Source organism: Urocitellus parryii, chromosome 3 (assembly GCF_045843805.1).
Source record: "Urocitellus parryii isolate mUroPar1 chromosome 3, mUroPar1.hap1, whole genome shotgun sequence".
Taxonomy (NCBI): Eukaryota; Metazoa; Chordata; class Mammalia; order Rodentia; family Sciuridae; genus Urocitellus; species Urocitellus parryii.
In genome coordinates, this window is record NC_135533.1 from 89,244,256 (window position 1) to 89,263,002 (window position 18,747).

An 18,747-nucleotide genomic window follows, 5' to 3' on the forward strand; every position below is an offset into this window, starting at 1 on the left:
TCTCATCTCTTTTGGGCTTTCTTGGTAACAGCCTATTTCTGCCCTTAGAATGCTGAGAAGGATCCCACTCACTCCAGGCTGCTGTCTCTGTGCCAAGCCTTCATTGTGCTGGGCATTACACGAAGAAGTCAACATAAGAGCCTCAACAAAGCTATGTACTGTAATTACTAGCTGGGCTTTCCCATTATCTTGAACAAGCAAATGCCAGTGAGAAAATACATGTAAACTTCTGGTCTCCTAGCACCTCCCTGATATTTAGGCTGTCAGGCTAAACTGTATGCTTTCAACATGTGAGATTCATAGTAATATTTATTTATTCAGCATCACTCACTCACACACACACACACACACACACACACACACAGAGATTTTTTTCCTTCCTTCTTTGTGGCTTTAAACATTATATCTCTAACCCAGACCTTTCCTCTGATCTGCAGGTCCATTTACCCAATTGCTCATGCTTCACTGTATCTCCCTCGGGGGTGTGCTCCTGCAGGTCTCTAATATTCAGCATATCCAAATAACTCATCATGATTCTACCACACCCACAGCCAAACCTGCAAACTTGTGCCCCTTGGTGACCTTGATCTAAGTCAACAGCACCTGGGGATTCAAGCTAAAACCTGGATTTTAGATCACACCTTATTTTCTCATCCACTATATCCAAGTCCTATTGGGCCTACTTCCCCTAAAGTCCTCAAATCCATCCCTACAAACAATGGCTTCCTGGGAAACTCAGGACCCTGGTGCAATGAGGCAGAATCTGGTCCCTCTCCAGCTGTGTCTCCTGCCTGAGGTCTCCTTATTCTCTATGCTGAGGCCACTGGCCTTATTTCTTTTTTCTCAGAGGATCATATTCCTTCCTGTCTTGAGTACCCTAGAACACTCTTTCCTGATTTTTAAAGTACTATGTACTTAGTCTTCATATCTAACCTTAAATCTTACCCTTCAAAGGTGAGATTTAAGATTAACCTGAATTTTGAACCAGGTTTGGGCCTTCTCTTTATAAGTTTTCACAGTATCCTGTATGTCTGTGTGTCACACATCACAATAAATGATTATTGGTGGAAATATTGTTTAAAATTTGCTTCTAGTTGTAAACTGGACACTTCCTGAGAGAGAGCTTTTGTCTCATTTCTCAATACATCCTGAGAACCTAGCACATTTCAGGCACAGAGTAAGTGCTAGAACAATGTTTGCTAAGTGAATGAGTGATAATTGAGCTCACTGCATATAGATGTGTGCACATTCATTCAAATATATAAATAAAAGTCACTATTCATAATTTTCAATTTGAATTACTCTCTTAAGCTCTTTCATAATTTCACAATGTAGTAACATTTCACATTGCACTCATTAAGATTCACTTATTTTGTTTAATAACGGCTGTCGAGAGGAATAAAGAGTGCACTCCAATAGAAAGCTGAAGAATACCAATGTTTTACATGGATATAGTACACTTTCTCCAAACTCATTGTTCCATTTGTTGTAGAATTCATTTCTTATTACTAATGAGAAATCATTAATGACATTCTCAAAGCTATCACAGACTGTTTTATGTGTCTCATATTTAACAATTATCTTAGTTGGTTCTAAAAAGGCCAGAAGGTTAAATCACAGAAGCAGTTTCCCTTCATATAGAGCAATGGGAACTGAAGAAAGTTTTCTATGAGCCAAACAAAATTAAAGACAGAAATCTAGAATTGGAAATGCAGAAACCTCTCTGCCTAGGGCTGCTTTCCAACCAACGGAGTCATGTGTAAAATTTGGCCAAAATAATAAGCACATAGCTGCCAAATACTGAGTTATAATTAGCTAATAAGTTATTAAAACAGCCAAGTGATAAGAAGTGATGATGTGCTATTAAACTGCATTCATATTCAAGTAAAGAAAATTTAACTCTAAATGTGACAATCTAGTTACCCTCTTTTTATTATAGTCATCATTTTCTGCCCTTTGTTGTAAATTGAGAATGCATTTCAGAGAAACTTAACTTGATTTTATTAGGAAGAGAAAGACTGAAAGTCAGTCTCTCAAACACAAATATTAACTTCCCTAAACCCAACCTGAGTGTGGTGTCACTGTCTCTCACTTAGCATTAGTTATTATCTTTTATTGCTGTTTTTAATCTTCACATGCATAAGAATTCTCTCACCTCCTTAACTAGATTCTTAAGTTTCCTGAAGGCAAGGATTGACTCCTGGTACTTTTATATTCCTTCAAAGCTCTTAATAAGTGGTATATAAGAGGCACCTAATAAAAATGTGTTGATATTCCCAATTAAATGGGAGAGTAGGGTGATGACCTATTAATACACTAAATATATGATAATATACTAAATGTATGATAATATCATATATTTAGTGTATTAATGATTAATTAATTAATTAGGAAAATACTTATTTAATTAGGAAAATAAACAACAATTTTTAAAATTATTCTTTTGGAATGGCTTTTGGGGGACACTCAGGTCATTCCCCTCTACTTTGGGTCCCACTTGCAAGACTTTAGCTCAGAACTAGGACTGTCAGTTCCACAGCTCCAGGCCAAAGGCCTCTCAGAAGTTCCAGATGGCTGTCACCCACAGCTACCAGGACACTCCAAGTTTACCAGGTCAACATGTCTGTGCCCAAACTTACCATTCTGCTTTATCCAAGCCTGCTGTTCTCTCCACAGTCCCTAGCAAGGCAAATGGCACCAAAATCACTGACATGTCCAAGCCAAAACAAACTTGGAGACAACTTTGTGTGTGTGTGTGTGTGTGTGTGTGTGTGTGTGTGTGTGTGTTCCAAATCTAAGTTTGGTCAATTCTTGTTTCAAGTACACTCCTCAATTCAGGCATCTTCTCCAACTGGTCTCCAGGGCCCACTCGCATCTCTAGTCTGTTTTCTACACTTCATCCAGAACTATGATCCTAAAATTCAAATCTCATCTTGTTATTCTCCAGCCTAAAATCTTTCAAAAAGTCCTAATAACTGAAAGGATAAAATATATCCTTAAAAAAAAAAAAGCAAAAGATTTCAGGAGAAGCTTTAAAAGGGAAAAACCTAGAACATAACACTTTTTTGTTGGATAGTAAAATGTGCTCAAATAGCCACCTCCTTTCTGAACGTGTTTAATTTTGAGCAAAATGAAAAATAAGTTTTAAAAACTCCATGTGTCACTCCCTGCCCATGCCTTCCTCTCCAGTGTCCTCTCTCCCTTCCCCCCTGGTGTGCCAGGGTTTCTCAAGCCTTTACACCTTAGCACACACTGTTCTCACCATTCATAACTTCTATCTATCCCTTACTATTATTGCAAAAGCTGTTAAAAAGAGGCCACATTGGAATCTTTAGAGGAAAATAACAAAGATTTTGTGAATTGATTTATAGGAGGAATTCACTCTATTACCTTGACCAGTCCAGGGACCAACTGCTTCAATGCTGACGTGGGTGGTCTGTCTAGTAGATGTCAGCAAAGAGACCCAAATATATCCTGTCCTTTGGGAATTATTAATGAAAAATGAGCGTAAAGAAGCTCACTAGGACTCAAGTCATGTCCTTAGAAGAATAAACAGCTTTTCTAATGGTCCATGAAAACAGTTCAGCACTCTGAGCTGGTTTATTCTGGGCCATGTAGATGATTCTGTGTTTTCCCCACATCTTTGCATAAACCTTCCTTGTATCTTTGCAAAGAGGCTGGCATCAATGAAAAGTAATCTTAGTGAAGACAATAAGCAACCCTCAAAGAGAAGTACACGTGAGGAGATGTCTTTAAGGACTCTTCCCAGGCAGAAGTAGCTCCCCCTGCACCTCTGTATTTCTATTCATTCCCTCTGGGTATTCATGTCAGTCTTTCCCCCTAGCCTATGAACCGCTAAAGGTCAGCTAGGCATCTTCCCAACTTTTACATACCCAGGCCTCACCAAGTGACTGGCACATAACACATACTCATTAAATGTTAATTGAGAAACCTCACCTGTAATTCTAGCAGCTGGGGAGGCTGAGGCAGGAGATGGCAAGTTCAAAGCCAGCTTCAGGAACTTAGTGAGGCCCTAAGAAATTTAGCAAGACCTTGTCTCAACATAAAAGATAAAAAAGATTATGGATGTGGTACACTGTGGTTCAGTGCCCCTAGGTTCAATATCTAGTACTAAATTAAAAAAGAGAGTGAAAGAGAAGCCTCATGTTGACTGAACATCAATTACACTATTTAAGAATTCAGGTGAATAGAAATGAAATAAAGATTAAGAATGTTTAAATAAAATCTCAAAGCCAAAAATACAGGTGTTTTTGCCTAGGACACCCCTCAATACACATCTTTACTGTATAGTTTGAAAGAGCCACTTAAGTTCTATGTACATCAGGGGTTTTAGTTAAGACTACTTCAGAGAAAGGAAAACAACAGCCTAAGCAAAAACAGTCTGACTGACTGACTCAGGCAGCTGGTTTAGCCAAAAAAAAAAAAAAAAAAAATCAGAGAAACATCTGCAGGAACTGGGTGCTTGGGAGCCAACCCAGGGGTTCCCACTCCATCTTCTCACCTGTACTTCTCTTTGAGGGTTGTTCACTGTCTTCACGAAGACAATGGGAAACATATCTAATGGGAGGCACCAAGTCCAGAAGAAGCAGAAAGCATCAATCTCCCATGGCCAGGACAGAAATGTCAAGGAAGGATGTTCCTGATTGGGTTCTGTTCCCTGTGACAGGGCTCAAGGTACAATCGGGGAGCAAGATCTGTTACCATAGTAGGTGGGGAAGGGTTGCTGGGTAGACAAAAATAGTTGCTCCAGTCCACTAATCTAGCCGTCATGCACCTGCTGTTATACCTATTACATACTCATAATATTACTTTAAATAATGTGAAAAATTATCTCCTTCACAGAGCACTGTATAAGCATAAAATTTATTCCACTGACTACTTCATATTTGGGCAAAATGAATAAATGGCAACATTTATTGTCATAATTATAATTAATGACAATAAATGCCAAGGAATACATTAAACCTATCCTCCAGTGTGTGTGTGTATATACACACACACACACACACACACACACACACAACACACACACACACAAACATAGGAACAACTTTTTGTCATCTTGCAGCAAGCAGCAACAGAAACACTCTTGGTCAGGACCCAAGGCACAAGTCAAGACCCTCTTGCTCAAACCCCTGAGGCTTCCCCCACATTATCAGGGTATAAAGAATGCCCATTGCCAACAATGCAATTAGGAGGAGCTCTTAAAAATTCTACCCACTCTTACAGAGAAGAGAAATATAACAACAGCCCATGGGACACAATTATAAGTTCACAAAAAAGTGAAATGAAGCTGCTCTCAGGAGGAGAGAGAGCAACACCCCCTGACAGACTGACTTCAAAAAGCTCAGGTGAGCAGTATTTGTTCCCTTCTGACTTAAAGTATTGTGAACCTGGGTATCAGAGCTGGTGGAACTGCACATCACATCACAGTTGGCCTCCCTGCATTAGCACCTCATTGGAAAACCAGAGGAATCCACGTAGTTGTAAACACCTAGGCTTGCAGGCTGTTATCATCTCAGCTGGGGTAGACAGTGCTTAAGAATCAGATTTCCAATATTCACACACTATTCATATGTTGGTAATGCCACAATGCTGGGTTAAGAATGTTTCTTGTTTCTTTCCTCAAAAAACATGTGAAATAGCTCTAGGTTTCATATAAGTGTTGGGAATTCACTATACACCAAGCATCAAGCATAAACCAGTGAGCAAAGCAGATCAAGATTTAAAAAAAAAAACTCAAGGAGCTAATATTTTGTCAAGGGAGAAAAATAATGTGCAAGACGAATCAATAAACTCTACAGTATTCAGATCGGGAGAAGTCCGAGGCAGATAAAGCAGGGAGACTGGTGGAATTGGAATAGATAGGGAGTCATCCCCTGTATTTCCTGCACTGTAGATTCCTTGCAGATGATAACCATAGAAATCCTCTTGCTGCTGATAGAGACTAAGCCTCCCCAGTGCAGAAAAGGAAGTTATGAGGAGAGGGTAGAGCGAACCTCAGTAAATATGCCAACAGGATCCAGCCCTGGGTCATGGCTTTGTCACATCTTCCCAGTTCTCATACCAGTTTAGATGACACTAATAAAACCTGTTCTCTGTCAACCAGGGTTGATAGGTTTTAAGCCTCATAGGCTGACTCAAATATATATTCATCTTCATTTTGCATATTAAAAAGTTCACATCAGAATCCGTATGTTTCCTTCAGCACCTTTTGATTGAGTACCAAACACTGTTAAAGACACAGCAGGATTAAGGCACATAAAGCATCTGTCCTGTAAAACTTTCACCCTAATGGAAGAGATAAAATTCAACAACAGATTAAATAGGGGAGACTCCAGCAAGGAGAAGTGACACCATTGAACAATCCAAGCATGAGGTGATCATGTCCCAAACTCATATGCTTTCGGACCAATTGAACTGAATTCCTGACCATCTGTGGTCACATATAAAACCCTTCCAATAAAGTGTCACGATAATAAATTGATATGAAAATCCAATTGTACTAGCTACTGGCTCTTTCTAAAATATTGAAAGAGCAGCTCCCTTTCTCTTGCTGACAATCTGTTGTGTGGACAAATACACACATACATACACACTCCCTTCCTTCTCCTAAGGGTTTCTATTTCATGGACCTCTGAAGTGTTATTCCCAGTTGTATAAATGAGCATGTGCTTTGGCTTTTGGAGTCCTTAGCAACTGATTCCAGCACCATTGCTTTGCATTAAAAAAAAAAAATGATAGTAAGAATAGTAGTAGAGTCATTGTAGCAGGAAAAAATGTATTATAATAACAGATAATAATATACCCTTCTAAATTAGAAAGTCAAGTTAAAGATGTCAAAGATTGTTGTTGAGCAGCTTATTCCAGGAGGGAGGACAGCGAGAGGGGTTCCAAAACACTTTGGGGGAAGAGGCAATCCACGCCTTTCATGTTCAAAGGCACCAGATTCTGGGTCAATAGGAGAGACTAGAAAATGAAAGTGTGACTTCATCACTCCACAACACGCTGGGGAGAAAAGCCTAACAGATAGGAAACTGAGAAAGCTACAAGACAGAGTGGTGTAAGTGATAAATGCTTTCTTGCACAAGTTCTCACCTCAGTTTTGCTAGCCTGAGTGACTTCGTGGAATGTTAAGCAAGAGAAGCAGTGCCTGGGTGTGTGGATATGAGTCCCTCTAAGGCGAGGCTGACCACACTTTCACATCGTACACTTCACACCCAGACTTTGTAAACAGAACTGACTTTCTGTGTGCAGCACGGTAAAATTGGATGTAATGTTCACAACACTGAACATGAGCTTACTGTAAACACAGCTCTGAAAGTGCTGCAGACACCTAAACTGTGAGAAGAGCCTGCCAGCCAGAGAGACAAGACTTCCAAATAAGTTTACCACTTCTACTTGTGGCCACACAAGTCAAAATCAAATTATTTGGTAAGGTTTCCCATGGGGCCAATGGCAATGAAGCTCACTTAGATTACTGACGGAATGACTCTTATAAATCACTCCTTTCAATGAGGACCCCTTATATTGCATTGGGATGTGGTCATCCCAAGACAAGCCACCTTAGATCAGCATCTCCTTTATTTGTTTCGTTTTGCTGTGTGTCACGCTTTCAAAAACAATAATGGCAGCAAAACAAAATAGCAAAGAGCTGGTTTTCCCACCACTGCCTTGGTAGGAACAGAAAGTCTGTGGAACATGTTTAGAGAAAAATGACTTTTTAAACCACACTAGGTCTCTGGTGCCAAATAGGTGCTAAAATGAATATATAGTATTCATGGAAGGGGTCTTTGGGAGCTGCCTGGTCAACTGAGAAGCAAACTGGAAATGTACAACCATCACTGCAGCTTTAGAACTAAAGTGACCAGAAGTTCATTGTTTATGAATTATTACACACACACACACACACACACACACACACACACACACACACGATTTTCAGGTCACCTCTTCTCAGTGTCCAAAACCAGAATCCAATAAGTGACTGAAATTCAGAGATCTCTTCCCATCGATCCATCTACCATGTTGGTCACCAAATGAAAGGCAAATACCTTTTTTTGATCTTCGGATATTGTTAGGAAACTCAATAATGCTTCTGACCCCCCACTTTTCTCCATAATGGCCCTTCTTTCTAGTAAGAGCTTTTCTGCCAGAAATATTTTATATATATATATATATATATATATATATATATATATATATATATATATATATATATGAAACTAAACTGAGCTGGAAAGAGCCATAAGAGAAGAGAATCCAACAACCAGAATATATGTTGAATGTGAACTGTTGGTGAGTTCTTAGACCACCCGCCAAGGTGCTCAAAGCAGTTTGCAGGGAAAACTGTTTGAATAAATGTCCCTGAGCAAGGTCCCCAAACTTTCCTCCCTAAGGCAAAAGAGCGGGAAGCCCCTCGATACCAATTGTGCTCATCTAAGGACATATCCTCTTCCCCCAAAAAGGAGAGATTTGGAAATAACAAGGAGTCTTTTAAAAAAAGACAACCCTCCCTGCGTTAGAAGAAAGGTAGCAGTGACTTTAATTAACAGAGAGGCAGTTGTGGAACTTTTAGGGTTGGATTTAAAGGTACATGCAGAAAGGGGATAAGTATATGCTTCTAGTTGTGCGAGAAAATAAGGATGGATGAAGGGAAATAGGGAAAGAGAAGTAAATAGGTTTACTTACAGTCCTCGGAGCCGAAGCCAGATTTTCTCAATCTGTTCCGGTTGAAGGTATTTCAGAGAGTTGCTCTCGAATTCTTCAATCTCCTTGGTTGGGGACTCCATAACTGCAGGTTCGGCTGGGGGTGAGGCGGAGAGAGTTCGGGCTGTCCCTTCCCAGTCTCCTTTCTGGCCCGGCCAGCGATCCCCAGCTGGGCGCGGCACGCGTTCGCCTGGCACTTTTTGGGTGCGCTCCCGCGTCTGCGCCCCCCAGACCCCGCTTAGAGCAGGCTCAGATCGCGGGCGATTCTGACCCCAGGTGTGCCCGGGAGGCAGCTGCGGAAACCAGCCATGATCCGGAGCTATTGCCCAGGGATAGACATGGGGATTGTGCTCCTCCTGCTCCAGGAGGAAGCACCTCAGGCTTATTCAGATTCTTTTCCCCGGGCTAAACAAAGCCACAGAAGCGATCACGGTAGCAGCTGAAGGCTTTGGAGGAGAAAGGGAGAATTGGGTGGGGAGGAAGTCGGGGAGCAGAAGAGAGAAAGTGAGCAGGGGAGAGAGGAGTCGGGATGAGCTGAGGGGAGCTGGTGCGGGCGGGTGGTCTGACCCCGGGCCTCGCCCCCGGGCTCCGCCCCGAGCCCCCCCCCCCCAGCCCCTCTCTCCCCCACCTCGAAGTCGTTGCGCCCCCTCTCTGTTTTCTCTCACTTACCAGCAGCTCTGCTGACAAGCGAGAAAACTGACAAGTGAGAAAAGTCGTCTGTCAGCGCGCTGGGGTTGGCGTTGGCGCTGGCACCGCTTGGGCGCGGAGGGAGGGGCGCGCCGCACCGCTGTCTGCAGGCCACACGCTCCCTGGGCACCAGCCTCCGGCCAGCACACCCGCCCCCGCAGGGCGGCCCACTGCCACCACTATCCCCAGCCGCGCAGTGTCTATGGCTCTTGGATCCCGCACAACATAAAGGACAGAGTTCCGCGCGCAAATCTTAGGGAAGGAAAGTCTCTATCCTCCCAGAGGGCTGGGGAAGAGTGCACAGCAGCGGCGAGGTTCCCTGGAGTTTCTGCCTGGAGCTTTCTTCCCTTCACAGGTCCTGTTTTCTAGCTCATGGGAATCTCTCCCACTCCCCCACCCCCGTCCCCACTCTGGAAAATAAAGGATCTATAATCCCAGCTGAGAGAAATTCGGAATATAAATGCCACATGGGGTGGGGGGGGTGGCTTTTGGTTGAGCTGCTGTGGACCATTACTTGTTCCCCTAGGTCATTCACAAAGTCAGTAAAACAACTCACTTAAGAATGGGACTATGTGTGGGATTGGGGGCTGCAAACTGAGTGCAGCCCTGACATCACAGAACTGGTCACCAAGCTCCCTTTGTGGGTAAGGCCACTGCCACTTCAAACAAGGAACTTGGGACTCATGGATCCTGAGATTCAGAGTGCAACACTCTGTATACATTCATTTTCTTCACTGTCAGGTAAAATTTCTTTCAGCCACTTTTCCAGCATTCTTTCTCTATTAGATATTTGCTTACTTCTCAAAAGCAAGTTAAAGGTAAAAGTGAGCACTAGGTTTCCATCATTGGGCAAGTCAAGTTCCATTCATTTGACCTTTACAAAGGAATACAATGGTAGTGTCTAAATTCTAAATGGTCACTCATTTCGTAGTTATCACTTACTTCCCAGTCATTGGAGGTGAGAGTAATGAAGTGGCTGGCTCTATATATTCTGGTAGAGAAAGTACCTGAAACCTGGATATGAGAACTGCTGGATCAAAAGTGACTTGCCCACTCACCTCCATAGACTTAAGTCACTCCATAAAAGTCAGTCCCTAAAGGTGTTCTGGAATTACGTACATCTTCACTGAATGTAGCCAATAAATATATCAATGTGGAGTTCATTTATCTGAATAAAACCAATTACCCAATGTCACCCAGTCTGAGAACAGTGAAATAGAATGTGAAAAGAAGAAATTATCATCTTGGGCAGCCTGCTGTCAGAATATGGAAGTGTAGTAATAATAACAATAGCAAATAACAGAAACTTCTAAGCGCTCTTCTAAAGGTTCCACACTCATATAATACAACAACTCTATGAAACAGATATTATTATTATCTCCATTTTGCAATAAGAAAACCAAAGGACCCAGAAGTTCCCTATAGAAAGAGAACTGAACCAGAGACAACCATAGTTTGAGTTCTGGTCCTTATGTCATCCTATACAAATGTGTCCCCACCACACAAGGTGCCGATTTCCACATGTGCAAAGAATCTGGGCAAAAAGGTTTCCTGTGTCCATTACACCTTTCTGATTTTTTTTAGTTCTTCTGGAGGTACTTGGGTGCTGAAAAGATAGAGTAGTGCTGAATACACACTTGTATTCTGTCATGGTTTCTCCAAGGATGGGCCTGGGATGACAGGAGAGAAAGGAATGACAAAGAATGGCCTTTGCCTTCCTGTCCTATGCCTATAATTTGTTCCTAATGTTAGTGGGACTTTGATTAAGTCCGAGAAAGGCAAATTTGGAGAGAAAAAGAAATCAAGCAAATAAGATAAACCTTTTTTTTTATAAAAAGTTCCTAAAATAAGATTTTGTTTCATTTCAGAAAATGTTGTTAAAACTAAGCATGTATTAAAAAGTTGGTAAATAGATAGATAGATATAAATATAGATATAGATATAGATCTTGGCTTTATTTTACAGCAACGGCAGTTTTTAGTTTCTAGGTTTTCAAAGCATTTAAGCAACAGAATATTTTATCTCAAATAACACCTTGTAAGAGACCCCAATGCATACTTCAGCTTCAAAACAAAAAGCTAAAGGTATTCTGGTGGAATGAGGAAGGGAAATAGTTATAGACTTTGCCCACTGTTGTCTTTCCCATCTCTGAGTGCCCAATTCTCCCACTTTATAGATGAGAGAACCAAGGCCAAAGTACCTTAAATTATGTAGGATTATTTGTGCCTAATCCAGGATTCCAAACCACATTTGAAAATGTCTTTCTGATAACTTTATTTTATTCATTATGTTGTGCTGAGAATCAAACCCAGTGCCTTTTGTTTGCAAAATATTAAAGTTTTAGATGCACCATGGTTTTATGTCACTCAAGATTTGTTCTCTCCTTATCCATCATAGAGTAGCTTGATATAGCAATAATACTACCTGCCACAATTCTACTGGCATTCTACTAGGAGGCAAGCCAAAATCAAATGCAAAAGCACCCAGAATTGAAAAGTCTAAGAAAGCACAAAGCCACCCATGACTTTTCAGTAGGGTTAATTTCCATTGTGACTTCCTAACTCAGCTTTCTTAGGGAAATCTCACACTGTCAAATATCACTAAATATATTCAGATATTGCATACATACACATATGCATACATGCATATATGTATACATACATATAACCAACAACTTAGTCTCACAAATATTCATATGAAACTTAGCCTAAGTACCAGCAATACCAGTATTAAGTATCATAAAAGATTAAAAAGTGAGCTCCCTGTCCTAAGCAGAGTTCAGGGAGAAGCTGGATGAGTATCTGACAGGGGGAAAGGAATAGGCATGAGAATTATGCTCAGGCCCCTTTCATCTTTTCAAAATTTCATGATTTGATAATAATCACAAAACAACAATTACCACCCCTACCAGTTATCAAGAACCATCACGTGCCATGCACCATGCTACACGTATCCCAGTTTGATTCATTTCATCGTCAAGGAAAGACTTCAGCAAAGTCTCATTATGCCCACTTATGCAGAAGAAGCCTCAAAGGTCAGATAACTTTTGCAAAGACATATAGCTAATGAATGGCAGAGCAGGTTTCAAACCCTGATCAGAAGGCAAAGTTCATGTTCTTTTCCCTTTGCTATGCCTCCACCCTACAGACATATAAAAAGACTGGGAAAGACACATACCAGAGAAAGTAGCACTGCTCCAGGAGCACAGATAAAGAGGCCACAAATACTGAAGGGATCTTAGTGGGCTACATAGTGGGAGTGACATTTGAACTGAAGCTTGAAGGTGAAATGAGTAGAAGGTACTTACATGGCAGGTGGGTGGTGCAGATAACTCCATGAAGAGGACATGGTAGGAAAAGGGGAATGGAAACATGAAAATGGCTGGGATGTCCAGCAATCCACAGCAATCCACTTGCAGATAAACACATGAGTAGGGATAGCAAGAAGAAAATGCTGGAAGGGTCAGCCAGCCCCTTGAAGTCAAGAGGAATCTTTGGTTCTCTCCTACAGATGTTAGAGAGCCAGGGGTGGTTCTAAGTGGGAGGTGACATGGACACATGTGGCATTGAAGCCAGCTCTCCAGGAACCTTCCATAGGGCATGTGACAACCACAGGACAAATGATAACAAGGGCTCCACAAGAGGACTCCAGCTAAAAAGTCAAACAAAGAGCATAGACAAAATCAGAAAAGGCAAAGCACAGTCTCAACATGAACCCGCATCTTCCAGCTACAAGAAAGAGTATGACTTCTTGCTTTGACCTCCATGAAGCCAGCCTGTACCCTTGATCCATTTTTCACAACTTGGCAGTGACATCAGCAAGAAAGTCTTTGAGAGGAAAATTCTGAAGACACATTTAGGACATCGAAAGTAGCACCAGGCACAGCAGCCCCTACTTGTCACCCACACCAGATGTGAGCCAGCCCCATAAGGGACTGACTGTCCATAGAGACTGCTCTTTCCCGCTGACTTCCTTCTAGACAAGGGGCCTGTGCAGTAACACTGTCACACAACTTTTCCCTCTGATGTCTTCTCTGTAGCCTGAAGTTCCCCGTATGTTTCCCACTCTGTCTGGATTCTTCAGATGCTCCATAGATTTTCATGTAATCCTTCTGATGACGTTTCACTAGAAAAACAAAGGACCTGGGGAGGTACTGATGAGCCCTTCACCCAGGATACAATCCTTCTCTTCTCTGGCCATGGCCAGGTTGGGCCTGGTGACTCCTGGATCCACTTCTAGTCCTCACTTTCTCTGATTTGAATGCCACAGTCTGACCTGAGATAGCTGGGGTTTTCCTGAGACCAAAAATACTATTGGAAAACCTGGATCTGATCCCACCAGGACAGATATGACAGTCGGAAACAGAACTCAAGTTAGACAATCTGTCGTGTACCTTACACCTCTGAATAGTGACAAGTCAGGACTGGCATATAACTAAAACAGATCCAAGATGGCTGTCTTATGGGGGATTATAATGTGGTCACTTGAAGAAAAGGAGATGATCCATTCTCTTAATCTTTAGGCTTCAGATTATTGTGGCTCTGGTATCTTTTCCACCATGTGGAGAGAATATACCAGAAAAAAAAATGACATCAACAGAGAAAAGAACTAGAGGAAACAAAGAAAATAAAATGTGAAAAGATCTTTTGAGCCCCTTGACCCAACCCTGCCTGAAGTCAGAGATACCCATAGTCTTTGAAGTTACATGAATCAAAAAAAAAAAAAATGCTCCCTCCACCATTTTTTTACTTAAACTAATTTGAGTTGGATTTCTGTCATTGATAAAGAATCCTGATTCATATAACTCCTCCCATAAACAATTGTCAAGACTGAAAATAGACCAGTGTCTCATTGGAGGCACTCAGAAAATAGATCCTCCCCAGGCTCATTCTTCCAACAAGATACCAGAGGATTGTACAGGAATCTTGGAGAGAGCAAAGCAAGGAGCTTTTATTATTTTGATGCATAGATTAATGATCTTGTATCTTGATAATGATATATCAAGTCATCACCATAGCATATGCACAAGCCCTTCAAAACAACACTGAAGTAAATGAGACACCAATTATTTTTATTATTCCTAGTTTAGAAACAAAGTGGCCAAGGTCCAAGAGGTCCCCAGCTTCCCTCTCACTGCCCCCTTATCCTCTAGCTAACAGCAAGGCAGCATGACTGTGTGAGATTCCTCCAGCCCCTGTGGCCACTCTGCCTCTCAGAACACACTGCCAACCCAGCAGAATTAACTTGGCTGCACTAATGAAATTGAAATTTTTGAACATGTAAAACTGCTGATGCTATAGTCAGCCAAATTCTGACCCAAATGTACATAAATCAGCAAGTGGTTCCTCCTATCACTGTAAAGCAAATCTGAATAAGGAAACCTCAGAGCTGGAAGGGATCTCAGCCATCCTGTCACCCCAGCTCCTAGTTGTACTGATAAGAAATGGACAGCCCACTCAGGCTAAATAACTGCACAAGTGTGCATCAGAGCCGGACCTGGAAACCATGGTGCCAGATTGCCTGCCCAGTGCTCCATGATCAAGAATGCCTCTATTTCTACCTAAGATTTGGGCTCAGTGGTTTGCTCATAAATAAGAAGAAGGAATGCCCACCCAAAGCATAGGCTGTTGGTAAAGGCTTCCTGGAGGAGGGGGTTCTTCTGGGAATTATTGAAATATAGAAGAGAGGGGCCAGGGAAGTGGAAAACTGCCTGGTCCCTGGGCAGCAACACAGGTGACAGCAAAGAACATGCTGTGATGGGTGCCAGGGGATCAAGGAAAGAACACAAGGCTGAGACTGGACATGCAGACAGGAGGGTCTAGGTTGCCACATTAAAGCTTAGGGCTTTTCATGCTCTTGTCAATGGGGAAGCATTAGAATCTGTTGGGCAAGCGTATAATGCATGCAAAGGGCCATACAGGGAAAGGCAGTATGTACTTTACAGCATAAAAGTGTCCGCTTTCACCAGGATTTTGATTTGCAAAGAAAGGTAGAAAGGGTTTTCAGACATTGCTTTTGCAAGTTCACTAGAGGTGAAGATTTGAAGATCTGTCTCTATATCTGGGGAAGAAAGATGCCATAATGAATTCAATGCTGGAACCTTTTGAAATTCATTCATTTGTCTAACAACCATTTGCTGAGTGCTTGCCATGTGCCATGCATTCTGTGATACCAGGTATGCAACAGCCAATAGAAATGCTCCAGTCTCTCTACCATAGAGCTTCAACATAACTGGAGAACTAGACAGTAAGCAGATTTTAAAACAACACCTATATCATTGTAAAGTAAAAGGTGCTATTAGGAAAAGAAACAGAGTGCAATACAAAGAATCATGGAGATGGGACCTATTTACAAATAGGGTAATATTTCAACTATTTGTTGCTGTGTAATGTACCATTTCCCAAATTTTGGTGACTTAAAACAACCATTTTTTCTTTCATACTTCTGTATGTTGACCAGGCCGTTCTGCTGTTCTTATTTGGGGATTCTCAAGACATGGCAACTGGAACTAGAATATACCTCATATACCTAATAATATGGTTTCACTCCCATGTCGGGTACCTTGGCAGAGACAGCTGGGATGTTGGGACTTCCTTCTGCACATGATTTCTCCATGTGGTCTCACCCTTCATGGGTACTAGATTGCCAGAGCAAATGTTCCAGAGAGAGGAGGCAGAAGACACCAGTCCTCTTAACGGCAGACTCAGAGCTGGCACGCATCCCTTCTGCTGCATTGGGTTGGCTAAAGCAATCACAGGGCTAGTTCTGATTCAGTGGAAGGAGACACACACCCCATCTCTCAATGCAGGAATAGGAGGAGAGGAGCGACAGATTTTGCAGCCCTCTCTAATTTACCCAGGTCCAAGGATGGCTTCCGTGAGCACATAACACCTGAACCAGGACTTGGAGGAGTTGACCAGGTAACAAGTAGGAAGAAAATACATCTGACAAGAGAGACCAACACTATGAAGATCCTGAAGCAGGAAGGAGCTTGGGCTCAAGGGAATGCTAGGAGATAAGTTATGGGGGGAGCCATGTGGCAAGGGGAGAGGGGCCAAGGAGGCAGTGGTTGGAGGCCAGGATAGAACCTTGAGAGCAGATTTAAGGTCCCATTCACCTGTCATCTCCTAGAGAACCGAGATCTTGAATGCCTTGACCATCACTGTTCTCCCTCCACAACAGAACAACTGATCACCAGCCCATTGGGCCTCTCTGAGAAGGTCTGTGAAGTTTATTTCATTTCAGGTTCAAGGGTCCATACAGGGAAAAGCAGTACACACTTTACAACATTAAAGGGTCCACTTTCAATTACCTGGCAGAGTACAAGGCTTCCCTTCACCCTCCAGAGAAGTGAAATGTTACTCTGTGTGTGAGTCAGCACCCAGGTGAGTGAAGGATATTAACTACTCCTGATAATGTTTTCCAAGTTGTCCTTGGGGACATCTAGATGGTCCTTTCTAGTCCCTGTGATTCTCAGAAATGAAAGGATTTTGAAGACCGGGGAGAATAAAAGAATAATGGTCTCTAAGAATCCCTTCCACCCACATGCTTTTAACAGATCCATGCTAATAAAAAAAAAAAGACCTCAGAGCCACCTTGAATCAGCCCATAATCCTTCCCACATACAAGCTGACAGATCTAGCAGAAGTTGATACATGCTGTATTTCTACTTCTGAGATAAAAACGGGCTCCTAGAAGCAGGGAGTGAGACTTGATCTATGGAGAGGAATAAAATTTAAAGAACACAATGCAAAAGTAATTAGCATGCAAAGAAATCTTGGCAAAAGACTCTCAAGCTGCTCACAGGCCCTCATACCACCAGGGGATTCAGAGGCTACATGGCTCCCCCCACGGCCTTGGCTAGATGTAAGGAAAGAAATGAAAAGTATTCTCAATGAGATTTAGGAAGCACTTGCGAACTTTAACCAAAGCATGGAAGGGCTAGAGTGCTGAGCCCTTGAAAAGAGCTCCCATCAAGTCAATTAAGACCCTGTCAGAAATCACTCTCCTCTCATTATGGGCAAAGCAAACAGAGCCTTTGGAATCAATGAGTCTCTAAATAAGAAAGGTTTCATTTAATACTTCCCCTCCCCTTCCCGGGTACAAAGAGCATTTGGGAGAAGGAGTCCCTCCCGCCTCACCCCTTCAAATAACAGCCAAAGTGTCCTCTGCATTCCACGTAGAAATCAGTCCCATTTGCCACGAGGGCTCCTATGGATACCGAGGTATTTCCTATAGAGTCTTATTCTCCATATGATTCGGCTCTTTGGAAACCAACCACTCTGCCAGGTCAATTCTAGGCAATTCCTAAGACTGTTCTATTCCTGGGGACTTCTGACCAATTTTCCTATTTATTTATTCATTTATTTCAAGATTCATTTGTGTCTCAGTCAACACATGCTGACATCTTCCATCTAGCTGATTAAAGAGGAAATTTTAACACATGACCTTTCCAAACCAACCCTGCACCTTCCACAGCAAAAATCAAACTTATTTTGAGGATGTGTTGACAAAGGGCTGTTCATTTACCACTGCTGACCTGGGGAGCCTTGATTCGATAACTATGGCTTTTAGAAACAACATTCTCATCCAACTGAAAATGTGTTTATGTCAGGCTATTGGCAGAGAGATTTACACTGTTCAGTTTGTTTAGAAATGTGATTTAGCATTTCACTATTAGCCTGCCTTCCACCATTACTATCTAGCCCTGGAATCCAGTACTAATAAATACATCATAAACCACTTAAAAATAAAGGGGAAAAGGCAGGAAGGAAAACCACTCCTAAGAAAAGCTGTAGCATATTTTAAGGCATAAAGATCTCTGAAAAACGAAGCAAGTGGACTTTGACATTTTCTCTCTCTCCCACCAATTAAGCAGGTGGTTAAACTGAGAGCTTATCAGAGTTTTTTCTTCAAAGTACAGGGACTGCATGATTCTGGGCATCTTGGCAGCCGCCTCCAACCGAGTCATTTTGTGGGGTCTGAAACACAGATCTACTGGCTGAGCCCCCTCACTTGGCAATTTTTGCAAACATTCCGGGCCAGGCTTTTCTAATCTGCAAGGTCCACCAGAGCCCCACAGCGCCAATGAGGCCCCATTTGTCCCAGCTGCTACTAACCATGGCGCCAAATCAATATCCCGTCAGATGGCACTTTCCTGGCAGCGGTCAGGATTGATAGCGTTCCTGAGGCTCTGTGACGTCGCGGGTGTTTGCACAGCAGAGGAAAATCCCTCTTTGCACCACAGCTCTGACCTCACTCCAGCAGAGCGCGCGCTTGCCTCTCTTTAATCACCCGTGAAATGGTGCAGGGGAAAAGCAGCTAGGTGCA

At 42.3% G+C, this 18,747-nt stretch overlaps 1 protein-coding gene across 3 annotated transcripts in view; it reads right to left on the reverse strand.

Moving 5' to 3' along the window:
• Pde1c (phosphodiesterase 1C) overlaps positions 1-18,747 on the reverse strand; it is a 588,396-nt gene that overhangs the window by 286,353 nt on the left and 283,296 nt on the right. Inside the window, exon 1 of one of the 3 annotated variants that reach the window (XM_026401541.2) lies at positions 8,713-8,813. The exons of the other annotated variants lie outside the window; for them this stretch is intronic. Within the exon in view, the coding sequence (XP_026257326.1) occupies positions 8,713-8,813 (101 nt within the window). Of the gene's footprint in view, positions 1-8,712; positions 8,814-18,747 lie in introns of those variants that run through there. 3 annotated transcript variants of the gene reach the window in all.